This window comes from Oryzias melastigma, linkage group LG7 (genome assembly GCF_002922805.2).
Source record: "Oryzias melastigma strain HK-1 linkage group LG7, ASM292280v2, whole genome shotgun sequence".
In the NCBI taxonomy this organism is placed as follows: domain Eukaryota; kingdom Metazoa; phylum Chordata; class Actinopteri; order Beloniformes; family Adrianichthyidae; genus Oryzias; species Oryzias melastigma.
This window is the reverse complement of record NC_050518.1, coordinates 6117720-6140347: the sequence shown is the minus strand read 5'-3', so window position 1 is coordinate 6140347 and position 22628 is coordinate 6117720. Positions and strand designations below refer to the sequence as shown.

Sequence of the window (22628 nt, the reverse complement as noted above, 5' to 3'; positions counted from 1 at the left end):
GTTTGTGCTAACCAAAGATAATCTTTTTGATGTACAGTTTACAAACTACTCAAAGAGATTAATTTTTATTCTTATTTTGTTTTTATTTACTTGGTTACTTGGTGTTGAAAAAAAGACTACATTAAAAATATTCTTTAACAGTGCATATTTAAAAATTATTTTTAAAAGAAGATAAATTATACTATGAGTTTATTTTTACCTTACATTTGGGGCATGTCTGCTTTTACTGCTATCGAAGCTCTGCGGCTGCGCAGACGTGTGGACTGATCGAGTAGGTCGGCGGCGCCCCCAGCGGCTGGCAGGGGTATTGACAGTTGGGAGCGCGTTGAGGCAGTCCGCCTTCAGCCCTGCTGACTGACTGGAGGGATGTGACCCCGGAACAGGACTCTTTACAACAACACCCCATTCAAACAGTGCACAGAAGAAAAGTAAAGCTGGACCAGGAGGGGTAAGCAAACATGTTACGTTTGCTTGACGACTTGCGCGTCGTCAAGAGGTTTATAGAAAAATTAGGTGTGTCTGAACGGTGACGCTAAGAGTTGTGGCTACAGCAGCGGCACCTGGATGGTGTTTGCACCCATAGGAACTTCATTCAGGCTTTTGTCTGGGGCATGCTAGCAAGCTAGCTCGACTTGTTAGCATGGCTCGTGTTCCCTATAGCGGCTCGGGTTTAGCAGACGCTGAGTTTAATGTGTGTCTTCACTAAAATAAAGGCGGGTCGTGAAGCTAATTTTCCATTCCATACATTTTTATCACGGAGGAGCCGTTCGGGAGAACGCTGTGAAAGCTCGTCAGTTGCTAGCACACACAGTTCGGTCTGCGCCCCGAAACACCATCCAGTATCAGGGTGTATGACCTGTAACGTAATTATTAACATGTTTAATACACATTTAGGTTCCCAAATTAACTTTTTATACATAAAATCTTGTGTCTTGAACAGTTTAAGTGTACTCCACCGGGTAGCATTGTAGGATGTACTTTTATTTGTTGCTAGCATCAATGGAGTCTCATTCATTTCCCTAACAAACATGATACATTTAAGTATACTGTTATAAAACATCTGAATATCACTAACCCAGTTTTTAATTAACGCTAAAAGAAAGATGCTCCATTGTAAAAAATAAATAAATAAATAACAATAATAGTGCATTCAGTATTTCATTTAATTTTCCATTTGTGTGTGTGCCATGTTGCCTTTTACAGTATCTCCTCTCTCCACATGTCAGCTGACAACCCTTAAGTGGCAAAGCTGGCATGCTATTGGCAGCAGGACACTGATGAGTGCTGCAGCCAGCAGGTGTCAGGGCTTGGCCACTGGCAGGCTCTTCCAGATACCCCTTGGGAACCGGCAAACTTGATCGTGTACCACAGAATGTGAAGCCCATCTTAGTGGGCACATTCTCCAAGCTGTATGGATTTTTGGGAGATTAGGACTGCTTGGCTGCTTGCGCTCTGCAGGACAGGTGCTGAACGACGTCTGAGCAGGGATCGGTTGTCGTCGACTGCTGGTGTGAATACATCAGGAGGGAGGCTGGTTCTTCTCACATTGACTTTTGGCACAACCTTGCCGCTGTTAACCTATACAGCTAAGACCCACTCCAATGAAAATTGTGTTTTTGTGGCATTTTTCTCATGATGGAAGACATATTTGAATTTGAATTTTGCAGTTCTGAGTATTTCTTAATTCAAATTGTTGTGAAAAAGGAGCTTTTTAAGTGACAGAGAAGCTACAATCGGCAGACCACTAGCTCCAAGCTCCGCTCCATTCTGATGCATCCATTTGCAGATAACTACATTTTTGTTTACCTTGTCTGACTGATTTGACACTGTACGACTGAATAGCTCCATTATTACTTGCCATTTTTGTTGCAGCAGTTATGTTAGCTTTGGGTTGTGAAGAGCAGTAAGCTAGCAGAGAGAGAGTGTAAACAAAGGGATGATGGGGAGTGTGGGAACGCTTACATTGTGCCAACGGTCCCGCCGCAACTCAGAGGCATATTTCTAATGAACTACTGCCGCTCTAAAGAAACTTTGTCTTAGAAATGGCCTTTTTTTTTAAATTTGGCTGAAAGCAGCATAATCATAATTAAAAGATAGCTTCAAATGCTTTTACAATAGATCAATTGGAGTGGGACTTTAAAACTAGAATAGTCTAAATCCATGTAAGCAACAAATAATTTGAATCTTTGGTTGTTTATAATGAAAAACATTTTGAAATGTGTGTCTGGTTCTCGTCATTCCTCAGCTTCTAGATCGACTCACACTTCGTCTATTGTGCATTGTGTCAGCACATCTTATGGAGCCTTCCGCTAATCAGAAATGTATGCCACACTTTGGTGCTGGCTCTTTTGAAAATCGCACCGCCGAACCCCCAAGGGAGCAGCTTAAGGCAGCAGCTTCTGTTTCAGCTCCTTTGAAGATCCTCAAGGAGCGAGCATAGATGCTCTGTGATTATAGTCCAGATCACCAATAAAAACTTGGGATTTGTAATCATGCAGAAGAAGGACATGTGAACAGCAGCCTTTTCATTTTTTTTTTATAAAACTAAGAGCTAATTTAAAAATAGCAGTTGCCTCGGGTTTTTAAATGTGAATTTGTGAATTTCTGTGGTGCGTCCTGTTAGGGCCCGCTCCATCCTTATAGAAGAACTAATTGAGCTCATCTATAGAATTGTGGCTGTTAGCTGTGATAGTTCATCCAGACTGTTTGAATTCATGCGTCACGAGGTGACAACAAGACATGACCCACTTATCAACCTTGTTTTCACAACCCACTTCATCCCCATTGTCCCTAAATAGTGCAGGCATTGTGGTGAACACTGTACATGTGAAGAGATGGTGACGTGCAGACACTCTGCATATTGAACCCACAGCTCATGTCTGTTCGACGTGCTCACGCCGTTTTAGGGCCAGTGGCTTTATGAAAAATAATGAATGCGGATGATTTATTGAAATTGTGTCCCTCTTTTGGATTTTTTAAAATGTCTTTAATATGTTCTTGCGACATTTTTCTGAAGGTGGAGGACATGTTTAAAGAAAATCAAGCTAAAAAATCAATTTATGAGCATATCTTTTTTTAAATAGTTGTGAATCAGGTGCAGAGAAAAACACAGTCTGAAAAAGATGTTATTTTTGATGCACAAACTCCTTGTTTTGCTTGGAGGTGAATTTTTAATGCACTACTGCTGCTCTACAGAAACTATGTCCTAGAAAATTGCACAGGTTTTTTGAATTGGTCTGAAAACGGCATACAGTCGGATTGCTTTTAAAATAAATAAAAAGATGATTGAAGTGGATTTAGGTAATTTTTTTTCAGATAGTCAGAATTAGTTGCTAATACAACCACAAAAGGTATTTGTAGCTGCTAAAGTATTGACCACATTTCTTTATTTTAGTTATTAGTAATCGAATGAGTTTGAGGACTTGGGTTACAGTCATTTGCACCTGCAGGGCCACAGCTGCTGCACAGAACCAGAGCGGATCGTTGTTGGCAGCTCTGCTCGCAGCCACTAATGTTTCTCACACGTTTACTTGAGATGTTGAGGCTCCCTGTGAACGATTTCAGATTATTTTTCCCCTCCTCTCCCAAAGCTGTTAACTTCCAAAAGTCTTGCTCAGATTTGGTTTAGTAAATGCAGGGAATTGTTTGCAAATCGGACACTGGGCAGTAGGTGAACTGCACGTCAAAGTGAAGGAGCTGCTTCCTGGTGCTGTCTGACATCCTCTGCCCTTCTTGACCCTTTCAACACGGTTGGGCCTCTGGGATTGCATAATGGAAGCCTGGCAGCAGAACTTTATTGCACTTTGGAGCATAGCCAAACTCTTGACATATATGATAACATGCAAAATCCTCAACTGACAGTCCTGCAAACTCCAGTTCATTGCAGGGTGATCATAATGCTTTACAAGGGCTTCCCGGGAACTTTTGCTTGGGACCCTTTCAGCTCCCCCTGATAGTAAATTCCAATGCAGTAAAATAAGTCGAAAGATTCTGAAAAGATCGATTGGGTTTAATGAATCTTCAAGAAAATATAAGTAATATACCATTTATCACAGATAAGTTTTAGGTTTACACATTACTGTTGACAAAAATTTAAATACACAGAAAAGTATAAATTATTTTTATCACTTCATTTTCTTATCAAATTCTTTGTTAATTTTTCACTCAGCTCAGCTCCAAAAAAGCCACACCCCCTCAGAGGAGATTTTGGAAACAGGCTTCAGATCAACATGAAAAAGGCTTTTTAAGACATTTAGGTTCTGCAATTTTTTCTTAAAAACTTCATAATCACAATTAAAACACTACTGGGAACTCTCTTTTTTTAATTAAAAAAATTGTCATAGGAGGACTTTAAAGTCCCACTGTTCCCACTGGTCTTTTATTTGTGATTATGCGATTTTTATCCAAAAAATCATTAATCAGTGTAATTTTCTAGAACATGGTTTCTGCAGTAATTCATTAGAGTTGTGGACGGGACTGTTGACGTTGGAGTAAATCTAGTTAAATAAATCTATAGCTAGTTTACAATTTTGAGTTGAATCATCTTGAGAAAAATGCCGCAAGAACATGTTAAAAAAACAAAATTTCATTGGTCTTTAAATAAAATGAACCCAATAAAACCCTCATGATTACACATTTGTTTAAACATCATTATTGTAGCTACTTACTGTCTTATTCAAGTAGCAGCTTTTGCAGTTATGCGCCAATATATTACAAATATAATTATATAAAGAAGGGTAATCCCTTTTAATGATTTTTGAATATAATCACTGTTAAAGTGATTGAGGTTTGTGGTTTTTAACCTTTAGTTAGCACATTTTCCAGCTTCCAGGTCTGATGGTGCATCTTTTAGTTGTTTTTATCCTCATATGGGACAATCTGATTGATTATTTACAAGACAGGTAATAGGATTTCCATAGCGAGGAATGCAGAAAGTTGGTTTTAAACTGAATTTTAATAATTTTCTTTGGTTATTTTTGGGGGACTGCATTGAAGAGTTGACGCTTTTTTTTTTGCCCAATACTGGAAGTAGCCAGAAATGGATTGGGGGGTGAAGGGGGATTAAGCACTAAAGAAAACCTTTGATTGGGTCTGGATTTATATCTGTACACTTCTGAGGGAGCTTAAGCATCCCTCGAGGGAGTTGTTTTGAGCCGGTCTACCTCTGGAAGCGATAACCTCACAGGATGTGACAGGATCATGTTTAGGCTTTTTAAAAAAGATTTTAGATGTGTGAAAATGACAGACCACAAGGCTGAACCATATCTAAAACTCCCATGTACTGTCTGACATCCATAAACACACAGATTCTTATGGAAATGATAAATAGTAACACTGTTAAAGCAAATGAAAAGTAGACACCACCTGCAAACGCTCCAAACTTGATTTGTGACAAAACAGCTTTGGTCAGTATTTACCTTTTAATACAGTCAAATCTTATAGTAGTAACAGCTCATTTGTAAAGCTGCTTTATTTTCATTGTAACAGTTTTTCAAATAAACAATGTTGGCTAAGAGACCGATGATTTTTTAAATAAGTAATTCAATGTAAAACTAGTTATTAAAATTAATGGATATTTTTCAAGCAAAAATATTCTTTATATTAGTTCTTAATTGTAAGACTTTGTCAAATTTAAATGAAAAAATATTTTTTATAACCAAAGAAAATTTGAATTAGAACAGAAACTTGAAAAACAAACGTAATTTTAATTGTAAATAGAATTGACTCGTTAATTCTTCAGCCTTACCTAAAGAGACTTGATTTCTACAAATACATATAAAGCCTAATTTCCCAGCCTGGGATGAATAAAGTATTGCTATTCTATATAAAGCATAAAGACATATAATTTATTATATTTATAATTTATTGATCATTTATTTTTACATGTTGGTCTGCAGCCCACATTGACAAATACTCCACACGTGTGTTATCAGAACCGCCTCGGCCCGCGGTTATCCACGTGTGGCTCAGAAGCATTATAATAAGGACATCAGAGAGAGCGGAGCTGTAGTTGGAGTCCAGAGGGAGCTTACCACAGCTCGGTTTCTTCACATCAAAAGATGATCATTCAGGAGATTTTTTTTTTTAGAATTTACCTGAGGCTGTTTGAGTTGATGAAACTGTTTAGTAACATGAAAATAGGCCAATGAAATGTCCTTTTTGCATCAGCCATATATCTGATCTTAGGAAAAAAAAGCATCAATCTAATTATACAAAACCTTTTAGAGAAACAAATAGATGTTTCAAAAACCCGCTCTGATACAAATTGTTTTGGTGTTTTTACCATGTTATTGTGAATTTTTCTCATAATGAAGGCATATATATTACATTTTTGAGTATTTATTTATTAAAACTGTTGTGAATCAGAAGCTGACAAAAAAATTCAGTTCGAATAACATTGTATTGGTGACGTAGAAAATATGCTGGACGGGCCATAAGGTCTCTGCTGCGACTAGACGACTAGATCCATGTACGTCTCCATTTTCCTAGTCTGAGCTGGCTCAAAACTGTACGTCTGGATAGGTACAGTATTGCTCACCATTTTTGTTCCACCTGTAAAGTTAGGCTGGGGTTGTGAGGGGCTGTTAACTTTCAGGAGAGCGTGTAATAAAGCTCTCAGTTATGGATGACGGGAAGGGGGACGGGGTTGCTCCATGCCAACTCAGAAGCAAATTTCTCATGAACTCCTGCTGCTATGCAGAAACTGTCCTAGAAAACAACATAGTTTTTTTTATTATTATTCTTATTTGGGCTATAAACGGCATAATCATAGTTAAAAGACCATTGGGAACTCTTAAAATAGACCAAAAGATGATCTTAGTGAGACTTTAAACCTGAATTCTACATTTTTAGCATTATGTGATGTGTTGACATTTGAGAAAGATCTGAACAAGTAAACATTTTTTAACAATTTTCAGAAATCAGTTTATTTATAGTCACTTGTGTGTAACTAATATTCCCAATATAAATCTGCTCTCCTGCAAAAAGAAGTCATCTTTAAATAGTTTTCTCTATGATTCAGGATGAAGTAGGATTTGTGAGAAATCACAAAAAACAGATTCATAATTAAACAGTAGATGCCATAAAATAAATCGGCAGGCGGACTTTGTGCTAAAAATGGATGTTTGTCAAGGCTGAACAATCAAACACGATGTGAAATGGCTTTAATGCGGTGGCTCTTCAAATTAGCGAGGAAAGGCGCTGATGCTCACAGTTTAAGCCTTCATGCTGCCTGGGTCCGCTCTGAAACAACTGTTTTTTTTCCTTTTGACCCAGTCTTTCCTCTCCCGACTGACTAGAGTGAGGGGTTTGGAAGCAGGATGCTCCCTTCACCCTCCTATAGCATCCTTCATGTCACTACCCCCCACCCCAATGTATTCACACACACCAGCAATCCCCTGAAGGTTTGCTGAGCAGCTGAGCTGACACCAGCGAGCCTGAACTCTTTTCATGTCTGTCTGGCTCCGAGTCATCTGCAGATCCGCAATTAAACCCTGCGTGATGCTTAGGTCAAACTGGAGAAACTGCTTCATTCATCAATCATTGTTCTCTTTGCTTCTGAAAAAAACACGACAAAGGCAGCAATGAGTTGTGTTAAATAAACATTTTACCGAAGGCTGCTGTAATTGTAGAGTTTGATCAGAATTATGGGCTGGAACTGCTGTGATGTTCCTGAATTCACGTCACTGTGGCAACCAAACGCCTGCGCGCGGCCGGCAGGACCTCATTCTGCCCCCCCCTCCGGGTTCTGGAAAGAGGGTACATCGAGTCAGCCCCCTAATTAAATATAACCCCACATCAAACGGTCTGCCAACATGCATCAGAGCTCCTATGGAAGGATAAAAGGGCCAAATAAATTGGCAGAACTTTCATAGTCTCACAAAGGCCTCTAATCAAATATTGTAAGCAGAGGACAAAGCTGCTGTGCATACTAATTTCACCTTTATCTTAAATTTGGGGCTCCTAGATTATTGAATTGTTTCTTGTACATGGTCAGGTAGCAGATTTGAGGTGTATCTGCAGCTGAGCTCGCTGCCGCTTCTTGCTGGTGCTTTGCAAGGACGATCTAATATGACAAAAGTCGTCCTTGATCTTGGTGAGTTGTTGGCATCTGCGCTCTCACAACAGAACATATTCCTTTTCCGTCACTCACATTAGCTGTGGCAGCTCTTTTTATGGCTTCTTGCTTCTCCGTGTTTCTCTTCTCCCGCTTTGCCTCTTCTCCACGTCTGCAGACCGACAGCAAAAAAAGGAGGTCATTAGTTAGACGGAGAATCGGAGATGAAAGTAGTTAGAGGTGAGATCTGTGTTAAAACTGCCATGGAATATTTATAATGCGGCAAACCTCCACAGTGAGTATGTAGAACCAAGTCTCCTGCCAGGGTTTAGTCCAAGGAGCTCAAACATGTGATTCTTTACCACATCATTGTGCCATTTGAGGCAGTTTAGTCACTAATACTGTCTCTGTAGGTAAATGTAATACGAGTGACTCAAATTCAGATTTGTGGTTGAATTTGCAATGTGAATGTGTCTTTAAATTGTAGTTGCTGAGACTCAGAGTTGAAATGTGTTTGTTTTCAGAGCCACGGGAGCAGGGGGTATGAACCGCGAGGAGGCGCCGGGGAAGTCTCCTGAAGACATGTACATCCAACAGAAAGTGCGGGTCCTGCTCATGCTTAAAAAGATGGGATCAAATGTAAGCTCAAAAACTCCACTAACACTTATTAACACTTACTGTTGTCTAGAGCGGGAAATCACTTAGGGCTGCACGAGATGAGGAAAACTTGCTACTTGCAATGTTACTGATTAATCTTGCGATGACAAAATTATCGTGGCCAACAAGGCTCACATGAATGAAAAAGCCACAACACAGCAATAAAAGCTGAAGCATGATGACAAAAGTTGAAGTACGACAACAAAAGCTACAACACAACAACAAAAGCGGAGGCACGATGATAAAAGCTGAAGCAGGATGACAAAAGATGTCAAAATTGACACAATCAAAGATGTGTGTACCTAAGACCTTGACACAAGGGTTTACCCGTATGGTGCTGCAGGTTTTTGGGGTTGTCTAGACCCGTAGAGGGCTGTTGGCAGGAGGTGCAGTTCCCTTTATGCTTGTGCGGCCACCTCAAGGGGCGTCATGACAACTGAACGTATGATTGACATGCGTTCGATGTTTGACAACATTTTTTTATTCTACAGACTCACAGAGTACTCTACGATCTTAAAATTTCATGTGGGCCACCTACCCCATACAGATTTACCCATTTTTTGCCTGCAGACAGCCCATAAGCGTGATAGTTGTGACTAAGAAATAAACACATAATACTCAGGTGGCTTGTTCTTTGCCTCCTGGATCAAAACAGTTCTTTGTTTGTGTTTTGAAAGCTTCAAATTGTTTCCTTTTTTTGTTTGCAGCTTACACCAAGTGAAGAGGCTTTTCTCCGGAGTTATTCAGGTGTGGTTCACAGTCAGATGAGCCAGCTACCCCAGCACAACATAGATCAGGGTAAGTGTGATGCAAACCCTCCCACGAAAGCACCCGTTTCTAATCATCTGGTCAGTTAAAAAAGGAATGAGCGTTTTCTGCGTGACATTAGGGCGAGCAAGTACAACTTTAACTGTATGAGCTCACAATCTGTCGCCCCAAATACCACAGAGGTGAAGCTGCGTCCTTACAAAAGCATGGGAAAATCCCTGAACACGCATTACGCCCTCAGCCTGCGCTCAGCAGGTCAGGCTTGTTCCTGTCTGCACCCGACTCAGCAGTTCACATTTTAGCCTCCTCCCACAGCAAACGGCATGCCTTACTGAAAACAAGCAGTGGGGCAAAAATGTCATCACTGCCTCTCATTCTTAGCCTGTGCACAAAGTGTTTTGATGTTTTTTTTTTGTTTTTATATACTTCTCAATATTGTAAAAATGTATCAGTCAATTCAAAAAGGGAAACTTTTTTCAGATATTATTATTTCAAATAAATACTATTGACTTTTATGGTTTAAGGGTTATAAATGCTCCCAGTTCAATGTCCTAAGTTTTTAGAATCTTGTGAAATATTCAAATATTCAAAAAGGGTGAAATTTGTATTTTTATAGATAATCATTTCACAAAATAAGTCATAATTTTAAATATTAAGACTTAAAAGTCATAAAAGACCCCATTTAAAAAAAAAAAATAAAGGTTGTAAAGTACACAAGTCTTTCCAACCAAAAAGTACTAAAACTTGGCTCAAAAACCATGGTGTTACTATGATAGCTTGGCCAACACACTCGATTGACCTAAACCCATCCACCGTATGAGAAAAGCTCTGGAGTGTAGTTATGACGAAGATGACCCAACGATGAAGATGAGCTGAAGGCAGCTTTCACAGTAATGACACTTCTGGTGTCCCACAGGGTGGTGGTCACCATGCCACAACCCACTGATGCTGCAGATGATGAATGCATAGAAAATGGCAGTTGTTTTAAAAAACCTCACATTTCTGCTAAAAAAAACAAATCTAAAACATTTCTGATGCACAAAATTTTAGTTTTTTTGTTCATCAAAATAGCTAAAATTTGAGGTTTGAAGCATTTCAGTCTGTCTGTGATGGTAAAACATTAATATAAAAGTTGTTAATGGAATAATTCATATTTTTGAAATATCAAACAATATTTTTATTTTGAAATACTTATTCAATATTTGAATTATCTGTCAACTTTTTCATGTTATTTTTAACCTCCCTCCTCCTTATACATGCTGTGAGATTGTTGACTCATTTAGGATGGTTTTTCTGTTTCGTGAACACTAGAAGGTGCTGTTGAGCTGTATCTGCAGCCTTGTTTAATCCTTCTGAAACCACGAGATGGTGCTGCGTTCAAGACGATACATCCAGTATAAGAGCACTGCAGCTTTTTCGTAATAACTGCAGTAAATTCCAGGTTTGTTGAAGTAACTAGGCTTCCAGCACAAATCCAAAAAAACTGTTTGGTTTGTAAAGTCCCGCTGTGACACACCTACTGTGACTCCGGTCTGGATCTGCTCCTCATGACATTCACCCCTCAGGGGAGATTTAATTCAGGGAAGAATGCCAGTGGCATCTTTCCTACAATGAAGGGTTGGGTGTCCTTGTATGCGTCATCTCTGCAAGGAAACAATCAGCAGGAGCTGGTTCTGTTATTATCCCTTTTTGTGTGTTGGAAGAGGATTTATGAAGGGTTTGGGATGAAAGGAAACTCCTGTAGATCTCCTCAAAATGCTGTCATAAAACAGATATTTGTCCCTGAAGACCTATCATCACGTACATAAAACTAAAGCATCCAAGGGGACGTTTTTATTATTAGTAATTATAATTTTATCTGTTTGAACAGCTGTACACGAGTTTCTTTTTTTAACGTCTTTATCTTCAGCTCAAACGGACCTGGTTAATAATTGAAGAGAACAACTGGTAGAAGGTGCTCCAAAAATTAGCTAAGGTTGTTAAAGCAGATGCATTACAAGGTGTTATTATGCCAGTGAATAATTTTTGGTGTGCATCTTAAGACAGAGAGCTAATTATTTTGTTTTTATAATCAAGGTTGCATGAAGGACAGTTCTTTGTATCTGCAGACTTGGAACTCTTAGTGTCATTTCCAGAGAGGTTTGCTAATGGAAATGTTTTTTTTTCCTCTCAAGACCTTCATTACAAAAAGAACATTTTAGGGATTAAGTGCTAAAATTGCATTTATCAAAGAGCTTTTTTGTGTTAAGATGTCATTTGTTTCAAAAATTATTTTTTATTTTAGACCTGATTTGTGTTTTTTTGTATAAAGCAGCACTTTATGAGCCAGCATATTGTCCCATAACGCAGCAGTGTAATGCAGAGTGTATGTGCAACACCTGCACCTGTCATCACATCACAAGCCACACCCACCACAGTTTCTGCAGAGGAGCTGTACTTCATTAGAAATTCACCTCTGAGTTGATGCTTTGGTGTGGAGCAGGGAGCTTATGCCCCGCTCTATATCACAAATAAGATCTTTTTCAAACTGTATTTTTATCTGCTCCTGATTGACAACGATTTGTATTTCGAAATAGTCGGAAAAACAATTATGATTTTAATATTCTTAATATATGTCCTTGATTGTCAGAAAAATGCCACAAGAACATGTTAAAATCACCAAAAACGCTCATCGTAGTGGGTCTTTTAATAAAATTGTGAATAGTTAATTCTACAATCATTGCAGAAACTAGATGTACTTTTTCCAGACTATGACACAGAATTTTTCATCATCACAAAAATGCACCGTTAGGTAAAAAACACATGCCTTCAGTTTCAGTGAAGTCGAAATAATGCCTCCTTGTTTAGGAGATTCTCCATCTATAGGATGCTACAGGGTTTATCATGTTTATCATAATTCTTTGGGTCACTACATTTGCATTTCAAGTGTTACTAATTGGCTGATTACCATAAATGCAAATAGAGAATTTTGTTTTGCTGTTTTAATTGGACTAGAGAGGAATTAATGACCAGAAAAGTTGAGGCTTAGATTTCTGGTGTTTTTTTTTTTTTTTTTTCCCACAAAAGTGACAATGTCACTGAATTTTAGTGGAGAAAAGATGGTAGAAAAGGTCTTATTGTATGAATTAGTTTAACAGTTGACATTTGAATCACGTTGTACAACACCAAAAAGCTTTTTTTAATTTTTGTTATATATTTTTTTCATTTTTATACAAAACAAATACATTAAAAAAAAACTACTGTATAATATAACAAGCAGAGCAAAAGAACAGCTGTAGGTAAAACTAAAAACATATAACGTCTCCATAAGTTTATATAATAATTACTGAATAGTACTAAGTAATTATTACATCAAAAATGGTTTATATATTTTATAGAAAACCTCCTTAAAGAATAACAGACTCATCAACACTTAGATAGTCCAAAAAAAGCCTCTCGTATTTAAAACAAATATGTCATTTGTGGAGTGTACTAAACTTCTAGGGATATATGGTCCATTACTGTTTAGATCCATCCAGCTTCTCAGAGATCCAGTTTTTCTGGCACAAAAGATTAAGTTTTCTTAAGTTATGTTCTCAATTTGTGTAGACCAAGGAGAAATGTAACTGGCTCCAATTTAATTTAAAATTTCAACATTTTCTGCAATTCATGAGATATTAATATCTAATACTGGTGTACCCAATATTATTTTACCTATTGAATTTTTAATATATTATATATAAATAGTTTTATTTTCTTGAGTATTTTTTCTTCAAGTCTATGTAACCTGCAGTCTCAGATAATGTTAGAGGTTCTCAACAAAGACAGAAAATGGTCATAACTTAACTTTAGCTATGAAATGAAAATAAAATGAAGCTGTTTCAATTGAGGTAGTTCTTAATACATGCAAAAGTTTTTATAATCTGTACTTCTTCTAGCCTCTAGTGTTTTAGTTATTACCGCATACATGAGACGGCAGCAGCATCTTTGTTTTACAATAGTGCTGTGACCTTCTTTCAGCAGGAGAAAGCATCATCACAAAGTTCCTCATAAGAATGTTAGCGTCTCATCGTGTTTTCCTGTTTATCTCTGCATTCAAAATAAGAGAAACAGCTGAACCATTTCTACTAGATAAGAAGCAGATTGTGTTTTTCTCCTCATTAAATCTGATCTAAATCAGTTGTTATAAAACTACAGGAGCTGATACCATCTTCATTAGCAGGATCATAGAAGCACAAATGTACATTCATTTACTGAAATTTGCTCTTAAAGTGTTTAATAAGCCTTATTATTATTATTCAATTTTTGCTGGAACATACATTTACATTTAGGCACTGATGAGTTGCTTTCATCTTAATGAGATGTATAACATACATGCATGTATTTTCACTTCATCAAAAGAAAACTTTGAAGACATGATAAGACATGAAAAATTCTAAACGTACAGACAGATTACAGTTCAGATTAGGGAATTAGATTTAAAAATCAAAGTTGAATCCTTAAAAGAAAAACTGGCGGGCTGTGATGTCACATGAATCTGTCTTCTCGCTCCTCGGTCTGCACAGCCCCCTGCTGTGTGTCTGGCCTCAACCCTCCCCTGCTGTTCTCAGCATCCTTCATCCCCTCAGTTGACCCGGCACATATTTTGACCCTGCATGCTCTAAGTGCTGCAGATCCATCTTTGCTTATTAATACTGGCAACACTGCTGCCTTTTCTCCCAAACAGACTCTTTTAGCTTTGTTCACAGCTTTGTTTCTTCTTCTCCTGAGAGATTTCAGTTGAGCTTTTGTCTTCCTTTGTTGATTTTAGGCAAACCGTGTTTTTTTTTTTATATTCTCCTGCAAATACAAAAAGGCTTTATTTCTTCATGGAGCTTAGTTTAGAACCCTAAGTTTGTTTTAAAACGATGTATGTTTCTGTGATTTTTGTATTACCTGTTTTCTCTTTCTTATACGTGAAGCTAATTTGCACTAATGGCATTTTTGTTTTTCTTTGTGCACCTCTCCGAGACATTGTGTTCACCTCTATCAGACAGCTGAGACTCTCAGTGATCACTGCGAAACAGATGCTTGCTAACATGCAGTTGCAGCACCGATGCAGCCTGTTTTTTTCCCTGTCGCTAGGCAACAGCGTTTTCAGCTCTGGCGTATCTGTTGTTTGCAAGTGTTGTACTTAGGCGAAGCAGTCAGATATAACAAAGCCTGAGGCAGTTTGGTGAGAAATAACTGCTGGGTGTTTGGCTCAAGTTTCTGTGTGTTCTTCCTTTAATCTGATCATTTAAGATGGATGGACTCGGAAAAATTTGATTAAAAAAAGTTGTTCTTTTCTGCTGCGCTGTTAGGCAGGTTTCCTATCCTCTCACTTTTGTTCCTTGAATTATCTTGAGTTCATTGTGATCTATGTTGGATTTTTTTTTTAAATAGTTGACTTTTAAAGTGTCTGTTAGTTTTTTTTTTAGTTTGACCTATTTTTTTGTCTGATGATGTGTTCTTGACCTTTCTTTATGTTGTTCCAAAAGGCCTTAAAGACTAACTCCAATGGAAATTGTGTTTTTAACTTGTTCTTGCTCCATTTTTCTCATGTTGGAGGAAATATATGAACAAAATTAGGATTAATTCAGATTTTTGTGAATCAGGAGCAGATGAAAAAATCCAGTTTGAAAAAAAATGTAGTTTTTTCGCACAAACAACAATCGGTGGGCCACAAACTACCTGCTGAGCTCCATCTGATACATTCAATTCAATTCAGTTTTATTTATATAGCCCAATATCACAAAAGAATGGCCTCATTGGGCTTCTTATCTGTAATTTTATTGAAACAGAAGGTCGGTCATGAAATATAAACACAAGCTAATTACTAAACTAAACAGACTTAATAAAACTGGTTACATCCAGATTATTTTTTGTTATATATATATATTTACATTTATTTTATTGCTTTTAAGTATTTTATCTGTTCTGTCTTTGTGGCAAATGGACCTTGAGTCAGTAATAAAAGTATCTACGATGTCAAGATTTTTTATTTTTCTCTCATTTTTTCTGAGCTGGCATCTGGCTCAAAACTGTACAGCTGCATATTTCCATGATTACTGGGTATTTTTGTTGCACAAATAATGTTAGGTTGGAGCTTTGAGAGGCTATAAGCTAGCTGGAGAGAGTGTAAACAAAGGGATGATGGGAACTGGGTGCAGGCTCACTGACACCAACAGTCCCACCCACAACTCGGAGGTGAATTTCTAATAAATTACAGTCATTCTGCAGAAACTATGTCCCTAGAAAACAACACGTTTTTTTTTGTTTTTGCCTTAAAAACAGCATAATGACAATTAAAGAAACCACTGGAAACTCTTTTACAATGTATCAAAAGATGATTGGAGTCTTCAAAGGAAAAAAGCTCATATTGAAATTCAAATTACCCCAAATAAAGATAAATATGTGTAAAAATTATTTCATTTTTGCCTTTTTTTCTCTTTTAAAAAGAGAATACACACTTTGCTCCACATGTACAAATTAGTGTTTCTGCCCTACTTTCTCAGCGGCACTTCAAGGTTGCCGTGGTGAAAGTCTTTACAGCGTGAGAGGGAAACAAATGTGTGAAACTTTGCGTTAACAACACCTGAGATTGTTCTTGCCAGGTGTTTATGCATCAACAAAGGTTGATGTTAACTGAGACTTCTGCACCTAAACACTGTTTTGAGAATGCAGCTTGTGAGAACCGCTCACTGTATCTGTTTTTGTGTGTGGGCGTGAAAATAAACCCGTGACTACAATTACCACAGACTGAATGGAATAAATTGGCCCCCTGAGCCAGAAATGACAAAAAAATAATTAGAGTGAAAGTCCTGCTCTCAGGTGAGCCGTTCCTGAGCAACCGTCTGTAGGAAAATGAAAAATTAACTTGGTTTAATTCAAATTAATTTCAAAGCAAAAAATACTTTTACATTTTTTTTTCTCCCCCCCTTCTTTTTGAAATGGGATTGTAATATCCACACAATCACAATGGTACTAAAGTGACTGGAGGCAATATTAACAAAAGAACATTTTGCATAAGTGCAGTCCTGAGACCAGGTTGTGAGTGATTTCCTCCTTATATAAATCCCTGTTCTGAGAATCAGTTGAATGATGAGCAAAAGTGCTGGAAGAGAGGAGGATAAGTGTGGTGTGAAGAGCATCGGTGATGAAACAGAAGGGTGTCGTGGTGAAAGATGGACTAGCTATCACGGCTGTACTGAAGGCACTTTGGAATATCAGGAACATTTGTTATCAAACCAGATATTACAATTTTGTTTGCCTTTTAGGATATAACATTAGATCTGCTCTGTGGAGGGTTTTGTGCTGTCAGAACAGTTTTTAAAGATGCAAGTTCATGTGCATAAATCTCTCATGAAGGATTCTTTTCAAATAGAACAGTCAAAGATCATCTTACAGGAGTCACTAATCAAATCGACAGGACTGAAATGATCCACTGTTGCTCACAGACTTTCTTCTGAGTAAAGCAGAAAGGATAATGGGATTCTACTTTCTCTGTGTACGCTGTACTTTCTGAGGTAGATGTCTATCAGCTGGCTGAATGGCGCAGAAGTCTCAGATCTTGTTAACGTGCAGGAGCAGAACGTTGACGACAGGACATTTAGTGTCCTACAGTTCCAGCCTTTGATTCTCCTCTGCAGATAAAGAGACCCATCTATTTACCTGTGTAATTGTTTTTTGTGGCGCTATTGTTGACCAGATTTACAGTAGAGAAAAGCTTGTAGAAAATGTTCTTTTACGTTGGAGATTCCATGTCTATGTTTTGGACTCCAGCCATTCAGGTGCCGAACAGCTCCAGTATCCAAAGATACAAAAGATGTTACGTAATCTCTGGGTGTCTTTAATGTTCAGACTAAACTTTATTTACTTTCATGGGATTGTTTCGGTAGATTTCTAAGATCATAAAACACGTGTGTCAAAGCCCAGGCCCAGGGGCCAGATCCGGCCCTCCGGGTAATAATATCTGGCCCTCCAGATCATTTTATTTGATTGATATTAATGGCCTGATGTTATTTTTAACTTGTATAATTTTGACAAACTATATTATTATGGAGAGTAAAATGTTGAAAAAAGAAATGTAAGATTTAAGTTGATTTATTCTGTAATAATAATTCCTGCCTGTTTTTATTCATAATAATGCTAAAAAGTTTTTTTTTTATTTTTTAATTAAAAAAAAAAATTTTTTTTAGTGAGTTTAAGAAATGTTTATTCTGTTTGGCTCGTGACCCAAGGTGTGTTTTGGATTTTAGCCCCTAGGCGATTGAGTTTGACTCCCCTGCCATAAAAGTTGCACTAAATATTTGTACTTTGTTATTTACCTATTCTGCAATTTTCAAGAAACTTCAGTTAGTTTCTTCAATTTTAATCTGTTTCATTTAAGGTATCAGTTTATGAAATGATCTTCAACAACAAATCAAATAGGCTAAATCAATAAAATATATATTTTTTAAGTTAAAGTTATTCAAAGTTTTTTAAGTTAAAAATAGGACATTTCAAAAAATACTAGCACCGATAATTATTCGTTTTTAATTTTTTTGTAGTTTCTTTGTGTTTAAATTAAGAATTTGTTTTTATTTATTATTGAGAAGGCAGAAAAAAGTATTATAGTAGTTCTATGTAATATATCAAAGGAAATAATAAGTTTTATACTTTGGTTTGTGGGAAAATAAATACATTTGTGGTAAATAAATAAATGTTACTTTTGACCTCTAAAAATGGAGCTTTAAAAGCACTGTCTGTTGGTCTTTGCCACATTCTTCAAATAAACTTGAAGGCTGTGAGAGAGTCGGCCTCCAACTGTCCTGCTGAGTTACCCTTTAAAATCCACCAGATTATTTACTAAAATGTTGATGCATTTAGGCTTTAATTGATTTCTTTTTTCAGGTGCGGAGGATGTGGTGATGGCTTTCTCACGATCAGAAACAGAAGATCGGAGACAGTGACCCTGGCCCCCCCCTCATACACACACATCCCACCCTCCACATGATCTGTAAACACACTCCAATCCACAAAAACAAACCCCGTCATGGAGGAGCTCAGGAGCAGAGGAGCATCAGAGAGGGCCAGAGGAGGAGACAGTCTCTCCTCCACCCCATCCCATCCTCACACCTGAGAAGCACTCGCGTGGGTCACAGCGGGCCGAAAGCTCGCCAACAGTCCGTGAAAACTCTTTTGTGGATAGTCCTGAATATACTTCTTTCTGTTGGGTCAGGGGCTGGTTTTGTTTTGTTTTGTACCGTTTTTGTTTGAGCTGTGCTGCATGTTATCCTGGCTGCTGGAGGAACCAAGTATGCAGCTGAATAATGAGTGAGATGATTGCGTCGGAAGTTCTGTATTATTTCTGCTTTCACCCTAACTGGGTGTTATTTTTTTAATTTTTGAATTTAGTTGTGAAACGTTGCGTTTCATCCAGCAGGGGCCTCACTATAAGCAGCATGACACGTGTATAGATCAGCTTGAATTGACCCGCTCATCTGCATGTTCATTTTAAAAGTGCATGCTGACCACAAACCTAAACAGAAGGACTTTAAGTTTCTATATTTAAAAAAAATGTAAATGTAGTTTTTTCCACTCTACCGTGTAGGTATTTTCTGTGTGCATCTCCTAATGGAGGCTAATGTTTAAAGTGTTAATACCTTCTCAATAATCTGCTGGTATGTCGTCCATTAACGATCAATAGTTACGTTTAAATAAAAATCTCTCATTTTAGATTGTAGTCTGTTCAGTTTTAGTTGAAGTGATCAAATCCACACAATTATTTCTTATCAATTATTTTTTTCATTAGACGGAAAAAATAGATTAACTTCAGGTAATTTTAGCGCTCCGTAAGGACTCAGGCTTGGCATAAATCGTGTCTGCAGCGTCTTTATACGTGAGGCCCCACTCCTCCTTTTGCTGCTTTTATTTTGAAGGCGTGAAACTGCTTTTGATATGAGGGAATACTCAAGATATTTGAGACACTACCATTTATCATAACAAATGTGTTTGGAGGTAACTGTACAAATATTTGCAAAAACGTTAGAAAAGAAGTAATTATGATGTTTTGTTTTATTGTGATATAACTTTAACCTAAAGGTTCAGATGAGCTGGAGGTGTAATTTATTATTCACTAAACTGACATCCTGTTCCTCAGACAGCAAAAAGTGAAGTAACTACACTTTTATTCCCTTAAATTACACTAAGCTCAAACACATTTTGGCCTTCTGAACTAATCAAAGAAATGGAACCAAACATTGTACACTGTACCTCTTGCACTATTATCAGCAGGAAACTTTCAAAAAAGACATTCTCCATGAAATTACAGAGATTTTGTCTTCAGTTAAGAGTTGGAAAAAGGATTTTGTAAAATGTTTTTATTCCTCCAGTGGTTTACAAAAAAATTATGTGACAAAAAAACAACAACTGGATATTCAATGAGCATTTGTAAACGACTTTTTTTTTTAATTTTGTCTTAGAGACATGTTTAAACCTGTTTACGTTGTGACAGAAGTGCGTCTTCCTTGTGGTTTCTTATCTTCATTTAAGTGTGGGTCAGTGAAATCTCCACACTCTAGTTTTTAACATTTGTTTGATGCGCCCTCCTAATGGTCAAATGTTTCTGTAAAAGAAAAAAATCTATTTATTGCATCTTGTTGGCAATAAATTCTATTTGAATGTCCTTAACAATCATCACAATGTAAAACAGCCAACAAATCTGTCACTGTTTTATGTTTACACTGTTTTAAAACTTTTTTTTTGTCTATGCATCATTTTTGTTTTTGCTCAAAGGTGTCTTATTGTACATTTTTGCCTATGGATGTTGCTCTGCAGCCTTTGATTAAATTATAAATGAATGTTTGTGTCATCATCTTTGAAAGAAAAAATAGTGTTAATTTTCATCATGATGTTAAAATGAGGCTAAGATTGTCTTTTTACTGTGATGACCTGATGTTCTCTTAATATTCTGTTTTATATAGATTTTTGTTTTTGCCATGGCTTTTTATTTTTTATTTTTTGTTTTATTTTCCCCTCATTCAAAATGTATTGGTGGGTTTTGTTTCGTATGGCTGCTGGCCATTTTTTTTTTTTTTTTGACTTAATGCTTCCAAACCCTATACCAACTAAACCATTAAAGACCTTAGAAAAACTCAAACTTTCTTCTTTTTTCACTTTTTTGATGAGTAAATTACTAGATTGTATGATTTTAAACTTCAGATTAATATAGTAAAATCAGGAAAGTTTATTCCATTCATTAAAAAACAGACATTTGAAAAGTTTTCTAACAATACACCAACAGAAGTCTAAAAGAAAGTCATTCTTCTGCCTTAAGTTTGCATAATTGGGAACATTTCACAAGTTTTGACTCCTTCAAAACTCTGCTATAACAAGTTCTATAATTAGAAAAGTCGAGTCTTCCTGTCAGCTGATAACTGAGTTGGCAGATGAAATTAGGAGCTGTTTGGTCTTTAGGTGGAGAAAAGAACTCGTGAACGTTTCTCCTGTGTTGGTGGTGAACATCTGTTCAGCACAGATGAGAAAGAACAATCTGGTCCTTTACAGGAAAGACATTATGAGAAAAGGCCTTAATTTTACAAAAAAAAGAAGAAGAAAACGGGTGAAATTATTTGCCAAAGGGTCATTATTTTACTATATATAATTCATAAATTGAGCATTTACATGGTTAAAGTCATACATTCACGAGGCAAAAGTCTGTTAGCTAAAAAAATATAAAAAAAATGAAAAAGATAATAATTTTGTGTTAGAGTATGTGAAACTTAGAGCTCATTGTAAATGGGTACTTTAGCCTTGGTTTCACAAATAAGGAAATTGTATGTTTTATTAAAATTATACAAGTTATTTTCTCATGATTTTACAGATTTGTCCTCATTAAATTGTGAGTTTTTTTCTTAATTTAACAGATTTATTGTCTTAAATTTACAACTTTTTTAAAAATAATTTTACAGATTTATTCTCGTAAAATCCAGCCTTTTTAAATAAAATTTTACAGTATTATTTTCTAAGACATTAATTTTTTTTCTCAAGATTTTACAGATTTATTTTCATAAAAGTATGTCTTTTCTCTCATAATTTTACAGATTTATTCTTGTAAAATTCAACCTTTTTATTTTTTACTTGGCATATTTATTCTCGTAAGTGTATTACTTTTTTCATAATTTTACAGATTTAGTCCCGTAAAATTATGACTCTTTTCTCATAATTTTACGACTTTATTCTCGTGAGATTAAAAGTTTTTTACTTATAATTTTACAACTTTTCTGATAAATACAATTATTTTTATGGTGGCCCTAATACTCCATCATACCGTAAAGTTTAGAAAATTAGCAAAACGTTTCCCGCCAAAAGTGTTTTGAGATTTCACGGAGGCAGCTATTTTGAAATAAACAGCAAAAGCCTCTCTACTGCCCCTAGTGGAGTGACTATCCATTACAAGGTGGAAATATTGTTTTAGCTAATACAGTATACAATGGGTTTTAAAGGAGAGTTTTGATCGTGTTAATGAGATAAGGGTCTCAAAAATGTGTATCAAATACTTTACTAGGGGTTAGAAGCCACATCAGTTTTTAGACTTTTATTTTATGATCTTTTTTTAGAACCTGTGAATAACAGCTGAGCTTTCATGTGTATCACATTTATTATTTATGAATAATCCCCAGGGTGAATTGTTTGAGTTTAAAATATGAATAATTTATGGACATCTGTCGATATATTTCCTTTTCTTAAAGAGGGAAACCCCAAATAAATCTTAAAAATACGAATTTTTCCTTTGTGATGAAGAAAAATTAAGACTTTAAGCACTGAATTTTTTTCTTAGAAGGAGCAGCCCTGCTAAGTTTTGACATCTTTTTTAATCCCACCCATCAGATAATAATAGCAGGAGAACGGCCGTGTCCAGCATCATTAGTCATCAGCGCTCTGCAGTCATACACGCAGCGACTCCAGCCATCTGAACACAGCACATCTCTCCTTCCAGCAACATAAGCTCCGTCTCCCTCTGTACACGTGAGCCTTGATGCTGTTTATCTGATGTCAGGCAGAGCTTAGCAGCCTGTCAGTGCTCTGCTGGCTGATAACCGCCGCCTGTATTATCACATCACGTTACGCAACAGTGTAAGTGTGGGCCTGCATCCTTTACTGCAGC

The 22628-nt window shown here is 36.8% G+C and overlaps 1 protein-coding gene across 1 annotated transcript; it reads left to right on the top strand.

The window, feature by feature from the left end:
* Positions 1 to 279: 279 nt before the first annotated feature.
* ctnnbip1 (catenin, beta interacting protein 1) lies at positions 280 to 21069 on the top strand. Its single transcript, XM_024293072.2, has 4 exons — positions 280 to 448; positions 8581 to 8695; positions 9421 to 9511; positions 18374 to 21069. The coding sequence occupies exons 2-4, from the start codon at positions 8600 to 8602 to the stop codon at positions 18430 to 18432; spliced, it is 246 nt and encodes an 81-aa protein (XP_024148840.1). The 5' UTR covers positions 280 to 448; positions 8581 to 8599; the 3' UTR covers positions 18433 to 21069.
* The last annotated feature ends 1559 nt before the right edge of the window (positions 21070 to 22628 follow it).

Excerpts from the sequence above, each read along its gene's own strand:
- ctnnbip1 (XM_024293072.2), top strand. The coding sequence starts at position 8,600 with ATGAACCGCGAGGAGGCGCCGGGGAAGTCTCCTGAAGACATGTACATC. Across the intron at positions 8,696-9,420 it reads TTAAAAAGATGGGATCAAAT|CTTACACCAAGTGAAGAGGC; the intron begins GTAAGCTCAAAA and ends TTTTGTTTGCAG. Across the intron at positions 9,512-18,373 it reads CCAGCACAACATAGATCAGG|GTGCGGAGGATGTGGTGATG; the intron begins GTAAGTGTGATG and ends TTCTTTTTTCAG.